Source organism: Paroedura picta, chromosome 7, assembly GCF_049243985.1.
Source record: "Paroedura picta isolate Pp20150507F chromosome 7, Ppicta_v3.0, whole genome shotgun sequence".
Lineage (NCBI taxonomy): Eukaryota > Metazoa > Chordata > Lepidosauria > Squamata > Gekkonidae > Paroedura > Paroedura picta.
The window spans coordinates 55,147,601-55,162,543 of NC_135375.1; the positions used below are offsets into that span (position 1 = coordinate 55,147,601).

Sequence of the window (14,943 nt, forward strand, 5' to 3'; positions counted from 1 at the left end):
TTGTCAGCTTTCTGCAAGGCCTGTAAGATGGAGCTCTTCCGCCAGGCGTATAGTTGAGGCCAATATGGGGTCCTGGAGATACCATTGGTGGATCCACAATGTGTGTGTCAGGTCAGAGCCCTTGCTCCCAGGGGAAAGAGCTTTTGTTCCATGTGCTGAACGGGGAAGGGGGGGGTGAGGGTTATTTTTTTTTGAATTCCTATTGACTGCCGTCTTGTTAACTGTTAATTGTATTAAGGGGTGTTTTTAGGGATTTAACCGTGTTTTTATCATTGTAAACCGCCGTAAGTCAACTGAGAGCAGCGGTATAAAAATAAAACAATAATCTCCCAGGTTCTATATAATGTGAAAAGTTGCTGTAGTTTTGTATGCATGTGAGTATTCCATTTAGTCTGCTATGGCTAAAAAATACCCCTTCAAATTCAAATATGATGTGTTTATATGATCTTTAGATAATATGTAAAATCATTATATTTGGAACTAAAGAACTTTTGCAAATTAATAGTGTCAGAAAGACAAAAGAATTAAAGATAATGAAATAATGTGTATCTGTGACACTTAGGTAAATGTTGGCATGAATGAAACTTTTTACTGCTGATTTTATGCTCTCTGGATTTTATGCTCTCTGTTATGAGAGAGGGATCAAAGGGGTCAAGAGTAAATTACCTACAGATTTTTGTTTGTGGGAAAATTCTCCTTACAATATTGGATCATATGGATGAATGAAGGCATGCCACAAGTTTACGATGGTTGCTGCTTACTCAGACACATATGACATTGCTTTTAAAAGTGAATCCAAGGAAAGGCTCACTGATTAACATCAGGTGTGCTCCTTGCAGCAAAATAGTAAGACATGTTTGTTTCAGTAACACTTGCTCCTTAAGAAGTTGGCTTATTTTCTTGTATCTGTTTATATGGAATAATTTCTGTTAGATCCTAGAATTCCAGAGAATGTTTTTACACATAGATGGAAAGTTGAGTCTTGCCATGTATAAAATTAAATGCATTTTACAGAAATAGAAATCAAAATATATAGCAAACTGAACAGGTGAACTGAATCGCGTTTAAAGTAATGCTGCAGATTCTGAAAGTAGGGGATGCTATTGTGCTTTGCAGAATGTTTAAACCAGTGGTCCCCAACCCCCGGTCCAGGGACCGGTCCCGGTCCGTGGATCAGTCAGTACCGGGCTGCAGCTTCTCCTCATCCTCCTCATCCTCCTCCCCAGCTGTTGCCTCGGGGGCTGCCCTGCCACTCTGCTGCCAGCTCACTTTTGGTGCTCTCCGGCGGCCACCATGGCTGGAGCTCCCCCTCAGCGTGGCACTGCGCAGCTGCTGCTGGCAGCACCCCCCCAGCAGGCAGCGGGAAATCAGGGGTACCAGCGGGAAAGCAAGTGGAGCAGGGGCTCAGGCAGCAGCAACATTCTTCACCAAAAGACTACCCCCCCCCGGCCCTCAGTAAAATTGCCAAGCGTTGACAGGTCACCCGTGGATAAAAAGGTTGGGGAACCACTGGTTTAAACCCATTACTCAGATTTGTTCTGCTATAAAGCTGTGAATACTGATGCTCATTTTATATTCAGTAGATTGGTGTGCTGTTTAATTATGTTTATGCATATGCTTGAAATAGTGCTTCACCTTAAGAAAATTTGTGTGCTATCTTAAGCACATTTTTGCCTTGCTCACAGTGGACTTAATTAAAAGAAAGCTTTTGATTGCCTTTTGCCCTTTGCTGTTGAAACCTGCTATAGATTATTTGTTCAGTTGTCCCTCCATACTTTTCAGAGCTGTTTCTAATACATTAAACCACAGGTGTTTTAACAAGGTAGGCAAGTTGGTATGTGATGAAGTGCCCAGCACTGAAGCTGCCACAGGATATTAGCTTCAGGAAGCTTCACCTCCCAACAAGAGAAACTTGTCTTCCAAACTCATCAGTGCAAAGTTCTTCTAGTCTCAGTTTATGACTAGGGCCTGAAGCAGTAGTAGGATATCATGTTCACTGCATCCCATGGACAGTAGAGTTCAAGTGTCTTTACATGGCACTGCTGTATAGTGCTGGGGTCAGAGACTAATAACTAGCACAATAAACCTGCTCAAAGCCTTTAGCAAAATGCTGGATCATATAGTATCAATTCTTTTACTGGTTATATGGTCAGGTAGGCTGCTGAACATGTAGGCTGCTGAACAAATTCAGTTTCTTTCTTGTTTTACAGTATTCTGTAACGTCTCTCAAGACTATCCCAGAATTACGTAGGAAGTGTGATTCCCAAAATGAAGACAGAACAGGTATGATGCTTTTTTCTGCTCTGTAATCTTGTGCTTTGTGATTAAAGTAGCTATCATAACAGAGTTTCTTCTTTAAACAATTCTCACAGTCTTTAAATTTGTTGTTTAATATCTTCCGAGTAACAATGATTTTCTTCTTTATCCCTTTATTTTGTCTGTATTTTTTTCCTTCAGATGTTAGGTCATTAACATAAGCAATAACCAAAGAAAGCTCCATAAAAGGATCTGGCAGAATACAAATACAGCTATATGCAGGATTTAATCTCAGCAGCTCCAAACCACAGTATATGCTATAGTTTACTGAAAAACCCAAGAAACCATTAGTGACAACACATAATGATGTAGGCGCCAATGAAAAAATGTTGGATACATTTACTACCCATATGGTCATGACTAGTTTGAGGCATTGTGTTTTGCCAAATTCTGTAACTCTATCAAGGATGCTACAAGATAGAATCTACTCTCAAGCATACTGTAACAGTTAAGATGAAAGCAACATTTTTGAGTTTAATAGTGTAAACTAAATGAAGAGTCATGGCACATAGATGAAAACCAGCTGGAGGCACCCCCCCCCCCAAAAAAAAAACTGAATTCAGTGTTGTTTTTCACTTTGTAAATCAGATTAAGCCTCTTTTGTTTCTGTCTTCAGCATGGAGCAAACTGTATTGGTAAGAATAATGCATCTCACTGCACTTTGAAAACTTTATTATGCATCTGTCAAATGTTGGTTTCATTAATACTTTAAAATCCAAGATGTATATAATAAAAATCTGAAGCTTCAATTTTTAGGAAGGTATTACGAACCACATAAATCTTTTACTTCTATATCCTGTTTCACATAGCAGAAAGTTAGCATGGCTTGTACATGAGTTAGATGTAAGAACTGTAGATTCCTCAATGTGAAGTCAGAAAAACAATCTCCACCCCCTCTTCTAATTATTCTTTTGAGACCTTCCTGTTTATATTGTTTTTTGTAGTGATTGAAAATAGGATTGTGTCTACATTTCGATATGAAGGAATAGCCAGGAAGATGCAGGGAACTGAAGCAGCCCTGTTTCATCCTGTAAAAATGCCTGAGTGAATGGATGAGTTACATTATTTTTGAAGAGATTTCTTGTCAAGTTCTCATCCAGCAGATAGTGTTCATTTGCATTTTAGCTATACAACCAAACAAGAAAAGGTATTATTTATTAATTCATTCATTCGATTTATATCCTGCTGCTATCGAGACCATCTCAGAGCGGGTTACAATCTTGATCCATATCAGTCTGGTTTCCATCCTGGCCAAGGGGTGGAGATGGTGCTGGTTTTCTTGATGGATGATCTCCACCACCAGCTGGATTGGGGCGGGTCGGCCATGCTGGTTCTATTAGATCTGTTGGCTGCCTTTGATGTGGCCCACCACCTCGCCGGGATGGGGATATGGGGCACAACTCTTAGCTGGATACTCTCCTTCTCCATAACTGGACCCGGAGGTTTGCTGTGGAGGAGGAGTCATTGCACACCTATTGACACCTGTGTGGGGTCCCCCAGGGTGCAGTTCTCTCACCAACATTATTCAACATCACTATGAGCCAGTTTAGTGTAGTGGTTAGGAGTGCGGACTTCTAATCTGGCATGCCAGGTTCGATTCTGCGCTCCCCCACATGCAACCAGCTGGGTGACCTTGGGCTCACCACGGCACTGATAAAACTGTTCTGACCGAGCAGTGATATCAGCGCTCTCTCAGCCTCACCCACCCCACAGGGTGTCTGTTGTGGGGAGAGGAATGGGAAGGCGAATGTAAGCTGCTTTGAGCCTCCTTCGGGTAGGGAAAAGCGGCATATAAGAACCAACTCTTCTTCTTCTTCTTCTGTGCACCCTCTGGCCAAGCTAGTGCAGAGTTTGGGGCCGGATTGTTATCAGTATGCGGATGACACCAACTCTCCTCATAGACAGCCTCCCGGACTCCTGCCCAGAACCATTCACCTGATGTTTGGAAGCAGTGATCGAATGGCTTGAGCAGAGTTGTCTGAAACTCAACCCCTCCAAGAAAGAGGTCCTGTAGCTGGGAGGTAGGGGGATGGGCCAGGAAGTATGCTTACCCACCCGGGCCTGGGATGCAATTTACCACCACGCCCCAGGCCAGGAATCTGGGTGTGACCTTTGATGTCTCGCTAACTATGGAGGCACAGGTCAAGAAGGTAGCTGGCCTGGCATTTTAACATCTTCACCAAGCTCAGCTACTAGCATCCTACATGTCCCTTAACACCTGGCCATGGTGATCCATGCGACAGTCACCTCCAGAATAGATTTCTATAACTCGCTCTACGTGGGCCTACCCTTGTCCTTGATCCAGTGACTATAGCTGGTACAAAATGTGGCTGCTAGGGCCCTCACAAGAACACCATGGAGGGCCCATATTCAGCCAGTGCTGAGGCAGCTGCATAGGTTACCAATTGCTGTCTGGATCCAGTTCAAGGTTTTGGTTTTAACCTTTAAGGCCTTGTACGGTCTGGGACCCACATACCTGAGGGACTGCCTTTCACCCTATGCCCCCTGAGGAGCCTTACACTCTGCGGGTGATAATGTATTGGTTTTTCCCGGCACCAGGGAAGCATGCCTGGCCTTGACCAGGGCCAGGGCCTTTTTGGTCCTTGCCCCAACCCGGTGAAATGAGCTCCTGGGTTTGCTGCTTGCCTTGCAGGAGCTTCCACAGGGCCTGCAAAGCAGAGCTGTTCTGCCAGGTCTCTGTTTGAGGCTGGGGGCAGCGAGGAAAGTCAGCATGGCTTCCCTGCAATGGCCAGTGTCATCTTGCCCCTTTTTTCTTCACCATTGAGGTAGGGATGGGTGTGGTGGGAGGTTGAGGAGGTGATTTAAGTATGTTGTTGCTGTTTTTTGCTGTGTTTTATTGTCCATTTTCATAGGTTTTTATTGGACAGTTTTGTAACCCACTCTGATTTTGGGAGTGGTGGGCAATAATAATAATAATAATAAAATAATAATAATAATAATAATAATAATAATAATAATAATAATAATAATAATAATAATAATAATAATAATAAATGTCCAAGTCCTCCTCTGATCACTGATAGTCTCTGACTTGGAATCCTAGCAGGGAATTAATTGCCCCTCCTCCTCTAGGCAGTCACCTGTCTGGTGGAGCACTCCCATGCCAGCTGCTGTCTCTCAATATGCTGGCCTGGAGACCTCCTTGATGTGCCCAGCTCCTCCCCTGTCACTGAGCTCACTGGCACATCATGCCAAGACGCTGCCTGGGAGAGTACGCAGCAATCCAGCACCTTTCCTTCAGCTGTCACCCACACAGCTTCTGTAAAGCAACCTGACAAGCCAAGCCCAACGTTCCACAGGGCCAGAAGGTATCACATAGTATACAGAGGAGCCCAGGGGTGCAGGTTGTTCTTACAGTATTCTGGCAGCTCTGAGTATGGGTCCAGTCCAAGACTCCTTGGTTTCCAGAGGGTGGGGAGAGTCTAGGGACATGATATTGCAGCGATGAGCCCCTCCCCCCCAATCCAGGGTGTCATTCTGCCACTGTGAGCCCTGCTCCTACAGACCCCTCGACTTCACACATGGCCATTCTCCCAGTTCTGCTGTTCTTGAGCCTGAGAATGCCCACTGTGCAAGTTCACTGCTACTGGCAGGGCCTCCCAAACTTCTCTCCTGGCATCAGTTGCTGGCAGGCTGTTGCTTGTCTGTCAATCGGGTAGGAACACGGTCCATTGCTACTCCACCCTCTCCCCCCATTATATTGGGAGCAAAAATGCAATTACTGGCGGTAAACCACCAGAAAACCAACTGAATGGTGGAGTGGTAGAGACAAGGCTGTGAATTGTTTCCTTCTGGGAGGCTCTTTATGTCTTTAGAAGAAGAAGAGTTGTTTTTTATATGTTGCTTTTGTCTACCAGGGGTCTCAAAGCACCTTCCCTTTCTTCCCCCCCACAACAGACACCCTTTGAGGTAGGTGAGGCTGTGAGAGCACTAATACTACTGCTCAGTCAGAACAGCCCTATCAGTGCTGTGATGTGCCCAAGGTCATCCAGCTGGCTGTATTTATAAGTGTAAAGGTATCTGATAAGCATAAATTAGATCTGTCAGCTGTTAGATCTGTCAATAACATTTAGATCTGTCAGCAGCATTTGATGTTGTTGACCACAAGTTGTTAGCCCACTGCCTTGCTGGGGCCGGAATATGAGGGACAGCATTGCAATGACTAATTTCCTTTCTCTGGAAAGACACACAGAATCGCATTGGGAAAGGAGCAGTCGTACAGTTAAAAATTTTGTGAGGAGACCTGCAAGGGGCAATCCTTTCTCCAACATGTTTTAATATCTACACGCACCCTTTAGCCCAGCTCTTCCAGAATTTTGGGCTGGGCTGTCATCCATATGCCAACAACACTCAGCTTTATCTCTTAATGGATGGCCAGCTAGACCCCGCCCCCATGCATTTGCCAGTTGTTTGGAAGCAGTGACGGTTTGCCTCAGACAGAGCTGCCTGAAACTCAACCCTTACAAGACAGAAGTCCTGTGACTTGGGATAAAGGTCCAGACAAGAAAGCACATCTCTCTTGCCAGGATGGGGTGCAGCTAGAGCTGTCACCATCAGCCAGGACTTTAGAGGTGACCTTTGATGCTTCCCTTTCCAAGGAAGCTCAGGTCACAAAAGTAGCCAAGCTGGCATTTTCCCACCTGTTCCAAGCAAGGCTACTCGCACCCTATCTGGCCCCAGAACATTTGGCCACAGTGACCCATTCAATGATCACCTCCAGATTAGATTAGATATCCAGCCAGTGCTAAAACAGCTGTGCTGGTTGCCAGTTCTGGCTCGGATCAAGTTCATGGTTTTAGTTTTGACCTTCAAGGCCATCTGCATCTTGGGCCCTGATTATCTGAGGGACCTCTTGCCTGCTTATGACCCATGCAGAACACTTCGCTCTGCAGCACAAATCTCTTTGAGGTCCCTGTCTCTAAGGAGGCATGCCTCATCTCAACCAGGGCCAAGGCCTTTTTCGTTCTGGCCCCAACATGGCGGAATGAGCTCCCAGGAGAGTTCCGCAGGGCCTGCAAAACTGAGCTCTTTCACCAGGTCTTTGGATGAGGGCAGCGCTAATGCTAGGGATAATATGATCCCTCCTCAGCAATTGTGGAGTACATCTACACCTCCCACCTCTAGGGAGGTCTGCTCAAGGGAGGGATTTATAGGCCGCTATTTCTTTTTGGCTGTAGGGGTTTATGTGGGGATTTTATGGTGGGGTTATGTATAAGCTGCCACGAGTCTTCAGAAAGTGGTGGGATACAAGTCTAATAAATAATTTTAAAAATTAGGCAAAACTAGGGCAGGAGATTGTCAGTCAGGTCCTGGAAGCAAATCCATAATAGATATGAGAGAAAAGAGAACCTGGTCTTGGAGCTGGGAAGTGCATTTGGATGTATTCAGTCCAAATATTTTTCTGAAAAATACACTATCAATATTTTCCAGATATATTTTAATCTTTAGATTTGTCTCTACAGTTTTCAAGGATAATGGGAAATGAGAACTGAAACATTTCAGAAATATCTGGGAGTAAGTGGGAATATTGGGAGCCAGTGTTTATAGCTCCCAACATTGTTTTTTTTTCCTTTGAATTTTGCTGTCTGTGTAAGTGTCTTCTTTCCAGGGCTCATTTTTGGCTTGCCAGATTGATTTGGCTTCGATTCAGTGGTTTTAAATTAGTTCTATGGGTCTGGCAATATTGTGTTCTTTGTACAAGTTGGTTTTACGTTTGCAGTGGATTCACTGTTTCAACATGCCTTGCAAGTCTTGGGTTGCATATTGTGTTAGAGTCTCTAATTATACAGTTGTTGAACTTGCAACAGTGACCCTGTTTCATTTTGCCAAGAGAAATCTCTTATTTGACAGTGACTTGAGATTCTCAGGTTGTACATTTGTTGTACTGGGCTTGTCATCACCCCATGTTTCTATTGGGATTCCCTGGTTCAGCACTGGTTCTTTGGGCTTGTTGGTTCTCTCTGCTTTGAGAGGCTTTTGGCTAGGAGTAGCTTTGATTGCTTTTGTGTCTTTGGCTATTTTTTTGGCCTGGAGAAAACATGGAAGCTCCCCACCACAATTGGAAGTAATGGAGGATGGCTGGGAGCACCTCTTGGTTCAATTCCCTTGAAATGTGGGGTTATTTAAAAAAACAGGCACCAGCAGTTCTGCTACAGTTTTGATACAATTTAGTCAAGAAACACCGCTAGTCCTCTGGAAAGATTTTCCATAAGGAATAATTAATTGGAATTGCAACCCCCACACCTCAAAAAGAAAAGTAAAGAAAAGAAGAAGAAAAAAAGCAGTATTTGGAACCCAGAAAACCCTGATATGCAGATTTTAAAAAATGCTTCTTCTTTTTTAGGTGCACAGCCCTACTAGGCATACATGGTATATTTTGCAGGTAGGTAGGAATAAAACGTTATATAGGGAAAGTGCTAAGGAATGACAATGCAGCAGAGAAGTGAGGCAAAGCAAAGGCTAATCGGGCTGCTTAGTCAGAGAATGAATGCTCATTTTAGTTATTTTCCTTCAGGAAATCAGCAAGGGGAAACTCTATATTGTTAGCTAAGGTCACAGCCATTGGCATGCTGGGTGTTTAACAAGCTGTGCCATCCAAAAAAGCATTTGTGTAGATTTGGCATTTATACTAGAAAATGAAAAACTCATTCAACCTGAAAAAATAAATAATGGTCTAGATACAAGGAAGGTGATGACAAACAAACTGTTGCTGCCTTGTCACTGTCTTGACCCCTTTGTGAAAATAAGTGTTTTCATAAGACTCAGACAGAATTCATTTCCATGCAAAGTCTTTAAAAGTTTTTGTCAGAATAAAACAGCTGGAAAACATGTGGTATCCATTTCCTTATGTCAGTTGAAAAAAATTTCATATGTAAATAAAACCAGCATAAAAGTGTCACCCTTTGAACCCAGAATCATATACAATGCATAAATACATTTGTGCAATGAGAGATTTTTTTTGTGTTAAACATTTTATTTGCAAGTTGTTGTTGGAATAATAAATAATTGATCTGAGCAATATCATTCTAAAAGCTTCTGAAGACATCAGGTTAATTAGTCAAACTGAGTTCCGTTCTTTTCACAGTGTACTTTAACTATAATGTTAACAATGTTAGTGCAATTGCTGCTTTTGACATGGTTGAACATGGTTTTAGAAACTCTGAACATGAATGCTGGTTTGATGCAGATGAAGTATTGCACAGTATAGGCAAGACATAGAAATATGCCTTGTGAATTCTTTATGTAAATAGAATAAAGCAGAATGATTTATCTTTTTCTCCTGAGTATAAAGAACTTTTTTAAGTAACTTATATTTAGGGTAACAAGAATATATCTGTATTCTACAGAACATGTAACGCACAGAATAAAGGACAGTGGTTCAAAATTATTGAAACATAACCACAAGGGGGACTTGCTTGTTGTAACAGCAGTGAGAAAGATGTTTAAATCTCCCACATAATGCAGAACCAGGCAATAAAACCACAGTAGGTTGGTGTTTTGTCTTTAAGGGAAACAAAATACCTGGTTTAAAACAAAATTTTAAACTTATGGGGTAAACAGCACTTTTAAGGAGATAAGTGATTTGGAGCAGAAAAATGACATTAAAGAAAAATATGTAGTTTGTCTCACAGACAATAGTTTAACTCCTTCAGGGCTCTTCCTGTGCTGACAATCCTGATAACAGAATGTATTGGCCTCGGGTGGGGCACAACTGAGAGTGTAGCCACCGTGTCCCTTCCAGTCGTGTCTAGCCACCATGTTCTTTGTGGACTTGGTTCCTTTTTCCACTGACCAATCCTAGCATGATCACTTTCCCCATTGAGTTGGATCACATGATATGGCCAAAATAAATGAGCCATAGTTTCATGATTTTGCCTACCAATGATATATCAGATTTTATGTTCTATAGCGTTTCCTTGTTAGTGACTTTTGCTGTCCATGGAACCCACAGAAGCCTTCTCCAACACCAGAGTTCAAATGAATTGATTCTTCTCTTGTCCGATTTTTTTCATTCAGCTTTCACAGCCGTAAGTGGCTATTGGTAGTCAAGCTTTTGGTAGTCATTTGGTAGTCAAGCTTATATCCTTGCTTTTCCATGTTCGGTTCAAGCTCATCATTGCTGAGCAGTCCAGAGTAATTCGATATTTTATTTCCATGTTGCAATCGCCACTCACATCAATTTGTGATCCAAGAAAAATGAATTATTGAATGCATTCAATCTCTTCACCATCAATTATTATTGTGACATGTCTGTTTTTTGCAGTGGTCATTATTTTTTGTCTTTTTAGTGTTTCGGAAAAAGAAAGAAACCATATTGGTCTGGCAGGACATATTGGAGGCAAATCTGTGCTGACTTCCCCAGATCAACAAATTGTCCTTCATATGTTTGCAGATCACCCCATTTAAAATCTGCTCCATTATCTTTCCAGCAATTGTGGTCAGACACACTGGCCTGTAGATTCTCTGGTCATCTCTTCTCCCTTTTTTGAAGATTGGGATAATGTTCACTCTTCTCCAGTCTTCTGGACACCTCTCCAGTCCTCCAAGACATGATGGATAAGGGCTTTGTAAGCTCTCCGGAAAATTCTTTGAGCACTCTCAGATGTACACCATCTGGCTCAGGGCTTTGAACTCATCCAGTGCAGCCAGGTGCCTCTCAATAACCTCTATCCATGTCAACCTGCCACCCAGACATTATACCTTGCCTACTACCAACCCTAGAGCCTCTTGTGGCGCAGAGTGGTAAGGCAGGAGAAATGCTGTCTGCCCATGAGGTTGGGAGTTCGATCCCAGCAGCTGGCTCAAGGTTGACTCAGCGTTCCATCCTTCTGAGGTCGGTAAAATGAGTACCCAGCTTGCTGGGGGGTAAACGGTAATGACTGGGGAAGGCACAGGCAAACCACCCCATATTGAGTCTGTCATGAAAACGCTAGAGGGCGTCACCCCAAGGGTCAGACATGACTCGGTGCTTGCACAGTGGATACATTTACCTTTACCTTTTTACTACCAACCCTAGATGTGTCCATAGTTTCCTGGAAAAACACAGAGGCAAAATAGGTACTTCGCATTCCTGCTTTCTCTGTGTCCTATGTCAGAGACTCTCCATCTTCATCCAGCAGGCCTATTGCCTCATTTACTCCTCACATATCTGAAAAGCTTTTGTTGTTATAGTGGGCTTCCCTGGTCAATCTCAGCTCAATCTCAGCTTTGGCCTCTCTGATGACTGATTTCCAGTGCCTTGTAACCTGCAGATGCTTTTCTTTAGAGGTCTGTCCTTCTCTCCATTTCTTGAACATTTTCTTCCTTAGCTCCTCCTGAAGTTTTCTGTTCATACAAATAGACTTCTTGGATCCCCAACCATGTTTCCATCTTTCTGGCATGGCTTGAACATATGAAAGCTCTTATTTAAGGAGAGCCCACCCATCACTTGTTCCTTTCTCTTCCAGCGTTCTTGTCCATGAGATGATCCTCATCTCATCTATGAGTTCATGTAACATATCTATGTATCTATATATTCCCATGGTAATAATGCCTACACCTGAGACAATGGGACATACAGATTGTTGTATTTTGGGTATAAGGTAAAATTCTTGTGGTGCATCTAGGAGCTTTTCTTTTATAATTGTGTTTAGTTCTTTTTTGTATTCCCATGTGAGATCTGAGTCCAGTTGTTTGATCATTGTCATTGAGCTTCCTGGATGTAATCTTATCTATTAATGATGGCAATGGCTTCACCTTTGCTTCTTTAATTATAATATTTGGGTTGTTCTTACAACTGTTTATGACTTTCGTTTCAGCATGGTTGAGATTCTGTTGTATGCGATGGAAAAGGCTTCCAGATCCCCACAGAAATTAATCATGTAGTTGGTAAAGTCTGCATCTCTGAGGAGTTGTGCATGCACATGAAAATTTATACCCAGAATTAAACTTGGTCTTACAGGTGCCACTGGACAAACTTTGTTATCTTACTATGAATAAGAATAGATGTGCAGTTACTGAACGAGTGGTATTCAGTCTAAGTTATATTTCTTGTATCCTTCTAGTTTCCAGTACTAACTGGAGTTCAGGAGTTTCAACACTTCTTGGAAATGCACAAAAACCAACAGGCATTGCAGATACGTACAGTAAATTCAGACCAGTGAAGAGGGTTTCCCCACTTAAGCACCAGCCAGAAAACACTGAAAATAATGAAAGTGATGACCAAAAGAACCAGAAGATGGAGTACCAGAAGGGTAGTGACTGTCAGCCTGCTGCTCAGATTGGGGATCAGAATTCATGCAGTGGAGAGACTCTTAAAACAAAATGTGTTGAACCCGGAGTTTTGCTTGGTGAGCTGGAGCACTATGATTTGGACATGGATGAAATTTTGGATGTGCCTTATATTAAATCAAGCCAACAGCTTGCTGCTTTTAATAAAGCAGTTCCAGAGAAAAGGATTTTGAGTGTATATTCAACACTGAATGGTCTTAGTGGCAAGTCGTGTCCTGCAGGAGGCACAGAGAAGTCACCAGCAGGAATGACACAATTGTGTGTTCTGTCTCCAGTGAAAAGCTCCCAGCTGAGAAAAGCGCAGCCCATCCTTCCTGATCAGCATAAACGTTTGACAGAAGATGCAGAGTTCCCCCAGCCACCAGTTAAATGTAGTTCAGTTCATGAATCTGAAAACCAGACCAAGGGCTTCCTCTACAGGACGTTTCCTGATAAAACTGAGAAGACTATTCCTAACTGTCAGTTAAGAGCTTTCCACCTACAGGCAACAGTGGTGGAAAACAAACACGATGAACTAAACAGCAATACAAACTGGAGCAACTCAGGAAGTTCAGAAGAAAGGGCTGAGGATCTGAAAAAAACCAAGAGCATCTTGAATATTGTGAAAGAAGGGCAGATATCACTATTGGTAAGTTATTTTTATCTATAAGGTATTGTAAAAGTCAAGAATAGGAAACTTTATAACACCTTTCCCTTGGGGATTGGTCTAAATCTGATCCATTTGATTTTCAGTGTTATCATTCATTGAGAACATGAGACCTGAGGTTTGTAAAGTAGAAGATGGCTGGTTTTAATATAGCAAGAACAATTTCTGTAAGACCTATTTAATACAATAGGAGCAACTTCCAAATAGACCTGCTTAGTATTTTCTCCGATGCTTTATACTTTGTATTGGTGCCATTACATTTAAATTCTTTTTTGAATATGATGGGGATTTGCTCATTTCTTTTTCAGCAGATTAACTCAGTTCCTACTTAAAGACTGGTGATGGTAATAGAGTCCTCTGTTGTGTTCTAATTATTATTCAAGAGTTATTTACCCCAGTTTATTGCTACAGCTGTAATGAAAAGGAGTTCACACAGAAGCCACAGTTGGCCTCTGACCCACATGAAGGTTTTAGTTAGTTCCAGCTTTGTGATCAGGCACCATGACAAGTCGTTTCCAAAGCAACTAGATGTAGGCTAACAAGGTGTGGGAGGTGCAGCATATGTGCATTCTCTGTGCCTGCTTTTTGCTTATACTGTACCTAGAGCATTTATTTAGAACAGAAGTGGTGTCAGATTTTAACTTAAGCAACAAATAAAAAACAAAGTTACGTTAAAAATAGAAATAGTCTCTACCGCATAACAGAGCAATAATGATAAATACAGTGAATTCTGACTCTCCAAGAATTCCACCCCTGGGGATATTCTGTATAAGCCAACACAAATAGAAAAACAATCTTTGTTTTTCTCTGCACGTAAAAGCTAACTAAAAGTCCTTAAAACTGTTAACCATCCAAACAATGTCATCAGAGTTAACCTTACATTTTTCTTTCTGGTTGTTCTTCCAGCAATTTATTATTTGACTAGCAGCAAAGTCCCTTGCACAAAAAATACAATGGGCTCTAGGCCGCCTGTGCTCCCTTCCAGTACACTCCCCCAGCCTGTGAAGGTAGGGGTGGCAAGTTGAAAGGGAGTGCGGACTGCAAAACAGCTGAGCATGACAGCCAAAGGGCTGTCATGATCAGTTATACTGCAGCAGCATGCTCCCTTTAACCCCCCCCCCCTTTTGCAGGCAAAGTTTTGCTTGCAAAGGTGGCGGGGTTGCATCTTGAATGTTCCAAAGCCCCCTGGCATATTGTCAGAAGTTGTATTGTATCGATGCTGCACTTTTATACAAGTGTGTGGTGCTATATGCTGAATGAAATGCAATTTTTATTCCAATGGGACTCTACTATAGAAAGCTAAAGTTTCACTACATTACTTACTCCTTGCAATCAACTGACGTTTTCATATAATCAACAAGTTATTTATGGAAAAACTTTAATAAATATATTTCCATGCTAGAGCTAATAGAAAAGACTAATATAGATATAGCGCAAAACTGACTTTATAGCTACTCATTAATTGAAGGCACAACTGTACAGGCTTGGTTCAGCCATAACATAAAGCCATGGTTTATTTTTAGCCACATTTAGTTTGAGAACCCAAGATTATATTCACAGGCAACCATTCAAATCTGAGTTTGCCTGAACAAATTTTGGCGCCATCACTTTTGCTGTGTTTGTCAATCTGAATGGAGTTACTATGTTACATGTTAGAACTAGGTTCCATGCTTTTTCCCTTTTATATGGTG

The 14,943-nt window shown here is 42.1% G+C and overlaps 1 protein-coding gene across 7 annotated transcripts in view; it reads left to right on the forward strand.

The window, feature by feature from the left end:
• The window catches only part of SNCAIP (synuclein alpha interacting protein), a 131,495-nt gene that overhangs the window by 80,941 nt on the left and 35,611 nt on the right, over positions 1 to 14,943 (forward strand). For all 7 annotated transcript variants that reach the window (XR_013232482.1, XR_013232483.1, XM_077344394.1 and 4 more), the window contains exons 3-4: positions 2,211 to 2,283; positions 12,381 to 13,234. Coding sequence is in view for 5 of the 7 variants with exons in the window: in XM_077344394.1 (XP_077200509.1) it covers positions 2,211 to 2,283; positions 12,381 to 13,234 (927 nt within the window). In the remaining 2 variants the exon portion in view is untranslated. The remainder of the gene's footprint in view (positions 1 to 2,210; positions 2,284 to 12,380; positions 13,235 to 14,943) is intronic.